The 6403-nt window shown below is 42.6% G+C and overlaps 1 protein-coding gene across 1 annotated transcript; it reads right to left on the reverse strand.

The window, feature by feature from the left end:
• Positions 1–294: 294 nt before the first annotated feature.
• LOC132601274 (uncharacterized) lies at positions 295–5730 on the reverse strand. Its single transcript, XM_060314372.1, has 3 exons — positions 3924–5730; positions 3624–3754; positions 295–3491 (listed from the first exon to the last, which is right to left on the reverse strand). Exons 1-3 carry the CDS (start codon positions 5651–5653, stop codon positions 295–297), a joined length of 5058 nt encoding a protein of 1685 aa, XP_060170355.1. The 5' UTR covers positions 5654–5730.
• Positions 5731–6403: the final 673 nt, after the last annotated feature.

Genomic DNA, 6403 nt, shown 5'->3' on the forward strand with positions numbered 1-6403 from the left:
AATAGGGTTGCCTACGTATCTTGTCTAGACAAGAATCAGGTCAGACGTAGTTCCGATTTTTTTTTTTTTTTTTTTTTTGATTTTGTTGTTGTTGTTGTTTTTTTTTTTTTATATAATAATATTTATGAAAAGCTTGATTCCAAACGAGGGTTGCGAAAGAAAAATAAACTATGGCTCAAAAGGGGTAGCAAGGGATGACATAATGTATAGGTAGTAGAATAGACTGCCTTCGTCATATCAACCCATAAAAATATCAAGCACCCAACAAGTAAATCAAAGGTAGGGAGATGAAAATCATACATAATATCTTTTCACTGCATCTGCATTGATGGCAGTTCCAGACATTGTGCCTTCTATGTCTGTCAGACACAAAGCACCATTGGGCAAAACCTTCTTCACCACGAATGGCCCCTGCCAATTTGGGGCGAACTTGCCTTTGGCCTCTGCCTGATGTGGAAGAATCCGCTTTAACACTAATTGACCCACTTCAAAATGTCTGGGGCGCACCTTTTTATTGTGTGCTCGTGCTATCCTCCTTTGATACAGTTGACCATGACATACCGATGTTAATCTCTTTTCGTCAATCAGACTCAATTGCTCTAAACGGGTTTTGACCCACTCATCGTCATCAATTCCGGCTTCCTCAGTGATTCGAAGGGACGGGATTTCAACTTCTGCAGGTATAACCGCTTCGGTCCCGTATACCAACAAATAAGGAGTTGCACCTACTGAAGTGCGAACAGTTGTGCGATAACCCAATAAAGCAAAAGGCAACTTTTCATGCCATTGTCTCGAACCTTGCACCATTTTGCGCAGTATCTTTTTAATGTTCTTATTAGTAGCTTCCACAGCCCCATTTGCCTTCGGACGATATGGAGTTGAATTCCGATGTGTAATCTTAAACTGCTGACATACCTCACGCATCAGATGACTGTTGAGATTCGCCGCATTATCTGTAATCATTGTCCTCGGGATCCCGAACCTGCAAATGATGTTGGAATGAACGAAATCCACCACGGCTTTTTTAGTCACCGACTTGAGAGTTACTGCTTCCACCCACTTTGTAAAGTAATCGATGGCCACCAAAATGAACCTATGCCCATTGGACGCTTTCGGCTCAATTGGTCCGATCACATCCATCCCCCAAGCTGCGAAAGGCCATGGAGCAGACATTGTGTGTAATTCTGAAGGAGGAGAATGTATCAAGTCGCCATGTACCTGGCACTGATGACACCTACGAACGAAACGGATGGAATCCCGCTCCATGGTGAGCCAGTAATAGCCTGCTCGAAGAATTTTCTTTGCCAAAACATACCCGTTCATGTGCGGTCCACAAACTCCTGAATGTATCTCAGTCATGATAGTTGTAGCCTCTTTAGCATCTACACACCTCAAAAGTCCTAAATCTGGAGTCTTTTTATACAAAATTCCTCCACTTAAGAAAAATCCGCTTGCCAATCGTCGAATAGCTCTCTTCTGGTCACTGGTAGCATGTGCTGGATATTTCGCCGACTCGGTATATTCTATAATATCATGGAACCAAGGCTCACCGTCAAGTTCCTCTTCAACTGTATTGCAATAAGCATGTTGATTGTGAGTTTGTATATGTAAAGGGTCAATGTGAGCCTTGTCTGGGTGCTGGAGCATTGAAGACAAGGTGGCCAAAGCATCAGCAATCTCATTATGAATCCTAGGAATGTGCTTAAATTTTACTGTTATGAACCATCTGCAAAGATCCTGCAAACACTGGTGATATGGTATAAGCTTCAAATCACGGGTTTCCCACTCTCCTTGAACTTGGTGGACTAGCAAGTCTGAATCCCCCAATACCAATAATTCTTGAATCCCCATGTCGATAGCTAACCTTAAACCCAAAATGCAAGCTTCATACTCCGCCATGTTGTTGGTACAATAAAATCGAAGCTGGGCTGTTACAGGGTAATGTTGTCCTGATTCTGAGATAAGAACGGCCCCTACCCCAACTCCTTTCCTGTTAGCAGCCCCATCAAAAAACAACTTCCAACCCGGATCGTTATCCGGAATGACCTCCTCGAGGCATGACACTTCTTCATCAGGAAAGTACGTTTTCAATGGCTCATATTCTTCATCCACTAGGTTCTCCGCCAGATGGTCTGCCAAGGCTTGGGCTTTCATCGCGGTCCGAGTCACATACGAAATATCAAACTCCGTGAGTAATATCTGCCATTTTGCAAGCCTGCCCGTGGGCATGGGTTTCTGAAATATATACTTCAAAGGGTCCAAGCGGGAGATAAGATAAGTAGTGTAGGACGAAAGATAATGTTTCAATTTTTGTGCAACCCAAGTCAAAGCGCAACACGTCCTTTCTAGATGAGTGTACTTAGCCTCATAAGTAGTAAACTTCTTGCTGAGATAATAGATTGCCTGTTCCTTCTTGCCTGTAACATCATGTTGACCCAATACGCAACCAAAGGAATTGTCCAGAACTGATAGGTACAATATTAAAGGTCTCCCAGGCTCGGGAGGAACCAATACAGGTGGATTCGACAGATACCTCTTGATTTTGTCAAACGCTTCTTGGCATTCGTCAGTCCATTCAATCGCAGCATTCTTCTTTAACAACTTAAAAATGGGCTCACAAGTTGTTGTGAGTTGAGCAATAAATCGACTAATGTAATTCAACCTCCCAAGTAGGCTCATTACCTCAGTTTTGTTCTTTGGCGGTGGTAACTCCTGAATAGCTTTGATCTTTGCAGGATCCAATTCAATACCACGCCGACTGACTACAAACCCCAAAAGTTTCCCTGACGGGACTCCAAATATACATTTCGCTGGATTGAGCTTAAGATTGTACCTGCGAAGCCTTTCGAAAAATTTCACCAAATCCTTGACATGGTCAGACTGCTTTCTTGATTTAATGATCACATCATCCACATATACTTCAATTTCTTTATGCATCATATCGTGAAATATGGTGGTCATCGCTCTCATATATGTTGCCCCAGCATTCTTCAACCCAAACGGCATGACTCGATAACAATATGTACCCCATTCTGTGATGAAGGATGTCTTCTCTGCATCATCAACATCCATAACGATCTGGTGATACCCTGCGTAGCAATCTACAAAAGACGCAATCTCATGCTTAGCACAGTTGTCTAACAAAATATGGATATTGGGCAATGGAAAGTCATCCTTCGGGCTTGCTTTGTTTAGATCACGATAATCCACACACACACGCGTTTTGCCATCCTTCTTCGGAACGGGGACAACATTGGATAACCAAGTAGGGTATCGAGCGACTCGGATGACTTTGGACTCAAGTTGTTTTTCGATTTCTTCTTTAACCTTCACACTCATGTCTGATTTTAGTTTCCTTAATTTCTGCTTCACAGGAGGGAATGTGGGGTCAGTTGGCAATTTGTGAACCACCAATTTAGTACTTAAACCCGGCATATCATCACAAGACCATGCAAAAACATCCTTATATTTAAACAAAGCCTGGAGTAATTCTTTCTTGGAATGTGGTTGAACATGCACACTTAGCTTAGTTTCCCTGACATTATCTTGATCTCCTAGATTGATTGCTTCGGTTTCATTCAAATTAGGGTTCGTTTTATCTTCGAAGTGTTTCAAATCCATGCTTATTTCCTGAAATACTTCTTCTTCATCATATTCAACTTCTTGGTTCATTGTTTCATGGTTAGGTCGGATTTTAAGATCTGGCTGAGAATTCCGCATGCATGTCATATCATTAGAACCAGCACAAACAGAACTGTACAAAAGAAAATAAACAAACATATTAGAATTTACGGAAAAAACAAATTGCATTTCATTGAAAGGAAGGATAGAAGGGTTTGAACATTAAAACAAGCGAAAGATAAAAATCCGAATTACAACCCTGGAATAACTCGGATAAAGGAAAGGAAAACAAAACAAACTACCAAAACTCCTTCCTGGTTGGGAGAGGAGTGACTTCCCAATTGCTGAGTTGGACATCATGGCCAATGAACTGCACATCCGCGTTACTGGGACCCCCTCCCATTTCAACCATATCAGCTTCAACAAACAAGTTCTGGAAACACCCAATCAACCCAAAATCCACATCCAGTACTGGCTGGGAAAAACTGCTGGTATTCTTGACGAAGGACTTGTAGATTGGTGGCACAGGCTTAGTAAGTGACCATGCTTCTTTTTTTCGCTTTTTAACCCTCTTTCTATCTTCAGCCGTTGGTTTGAACCCCAGACTAAATGGACCTGGACTCTCACGTGGACACACCGGATAAACCATACCTTGTAGAGAAGCCCCCAAGCCTTTTCCTGGCTCAAAACCATATTTCAACATTTCATTTACCACCATAACAGATGTTGGAGGCAACTGCGGTCTCAGAATGGGTTTCCCTTCAGGGATCTGCTCAGCTACCACTATATCAGAAGCTTGATACACCAGTGTTTCATCAGCATTATCCACTTCGATAAAGGGAACAGTGGAGTCTTTATAAATGGACAAATCCCCTTCACCGTGAACGATCACTTCCTGCCTATCATATTCAAACTTGATCATCTGATGCAATGTGGATGGGATTGCCCCAGCCATATGTACCCACGGTCTTCCCAACAACATATTATAGGAGGCATTGATGTTCAATACTTGAAAATCTATGGCAAAATCACCAGGCCCTATTGTAAGCACAAGATCTATCTCACCGATGGCGTCAGTTTTCGCTCCATCAAAAGCTCTAACACACACATTATTTGGTCGAATTCTTTCAGTACTTACATTTAGTTTTTGTAAGGTTGACAGAGGACAAATGTTTGCACCAGAGCCCCCATCAATCAAAACTCTCGTGACATAGGAAAGCTCACATTTTACAGTAATATGAAGGCTTCGGTTATGTCCAGTACCTTCAACGGGTAGTTCATCATCTGAGAAAGTGATTCTATTTACCTCAAAGATCCTCCCAGCAATTTTCTCCAATTGATTAACCGTAATCTCAGTAGGGACATGAGCTTCATTCAAAATCTTCAACAAAGCTTTGCGGTGTTCATCTGAGTGTATTAATAAAGACAACAAAGAGATTTGAGCAGGGGTTTTCCTTAATTGCTCCACAATGGAATAGTCTGGCAATTTCATCTTTTTCAAGAACTCTTCAGCTTCTTCCTCTGTTACTGGTTTCTTAACGGGTATTTGGCCTTCCCTTACCTGCTTAGTTTTCCTTAACTCTTCCGGAGCGAAGCATCTTCCTGAACGAGTCAGGCCCCCTACTTCGTCTACTTCTTTGATGATTTCCTTCCCTTGGTAAGTAACCATAGTCTGATTATAATTCCAGGGAACCGCCTTAGCATCAACTATTGAAAGTTGTGTCACTGGCTTAATAATGATAGGAGTGGTGAACGCCCCTTTGACAGTTAAAATAGGCCTGCTCGACACCCTTGGCACGATCAACTTTGGTTTTCCCTGACTTGCCCCAACCTTCTCTGGAGCTCCCTTCACAATCAATAAGGGTTTCATCGCGTCTGACTGGATTGGTCTCTTTGTAACCTCATTTAACCCCAAAGGTGCTGTTTTTGCGGAATCTGCCACATTTACTGATTTCTCCACGCCTGCTTCAATCTTCATGATAGGCTTGTATGGAACATCAGACCCATCACTACCATATATCAACTCCAACATGTTTGTTTCTTTATGATTTGGTAGTGGGTTTTGATTGATATTCGGTATATCTGCATTTTGCACCACAATTTGTTGTGTATCAATCAAATCTTGGATTGCTTTCTTCAAATACCAACATTTCTCTATATTGTGTCCAGGGGGTATCAGAGCAATAAGCACATCTTTGAGAGTAATCAAGATTTTTCGGAGGAGGGTTTGGGATCCTTCCTTCAATTGGGCTTAAAACATTTAATGCCCTCAACTTCTGAAACAAATCAGCATATGATTCCCCAATGGGGGTAAAGTTATCCTTGACCGTATTTGCCCTTTTGTACTCCGGCCTGGGCCAAAAATTGGATCTGGGAGGGCCTTGGTAAGTCTGTGGAGGTGGAGGACGGACTTGCGGAGTTGGTGCACGCCATTGCGGGTAACAAGGGGGCTGGACATATGGCTGCGTACTGTATATGGGGTACTGAGGGGGCGGAATAGAATATTGTGGGTTTTGGGGAGGGAAGTAGTGTTGTGGGTAATTATATGGATCTTGGGTGTAGTTTTGGGGTTGGGGTTGGGGTTGGGGTTGAGTGTATTGGCGAGGCGGGCCCCTCGGGTTTCGTCGTAGCCCAGGCGCAACCGTAGCTACGTCTTCCTTTTTCTTCTTTCCACCAAAACTCTCTGAACCATTTTGAATGGCTTGGGTTGTTGCCTTCAACGCGGCAAAGCCGACAATGCGTCCTGTTTTGATTCCTTCTTCTATTATTTCTCCCATTTTAA

This window comes from Lycium barbarum, chromosome 7 (genome assembly GCF_019175385.1).
Source record: "Lycium barbarum isolate Lr01 chromosome 7, ASM1917538v2, whole genome shotgun sequence".
In the NCBI taxonomy this organism is placed as follows: domain Eukaryota; kingdom Viridiplantae; phylum Streptophyta; class Magnoliopsida; order Solanales; family Solanaceae; genus Lycium; species Lycium barbarum.

What these genes read in the sequence shown, in the direction of transcription:
- LOC132601274 (XM_060314372.1), bottom strand. Translation starts at nt 5,653, where the DNA reads ATGTTGGAGTTGATATATGGTAGTGATGGGTCTGATGTTCCATACAAG. An exon ending in CCAACCAGGAAGGAGTTTTG is followed by an intron (nt 3,755 to 3,923) that starts GTAGTTTGTTTT and finishes TCTTTTGTACAG; the next exon opens with TTCTGTTTGTGCTGGTTCTA. An exon ending in AGAAGTATTTCAGGAAATAA is followed by an intron (nt 3,492 to 3,623) that starts GCATGGATTTGA and finishes ATTCCAAGAAAG; the next exon opens with AATTACTCCAGGCTTTGTTT.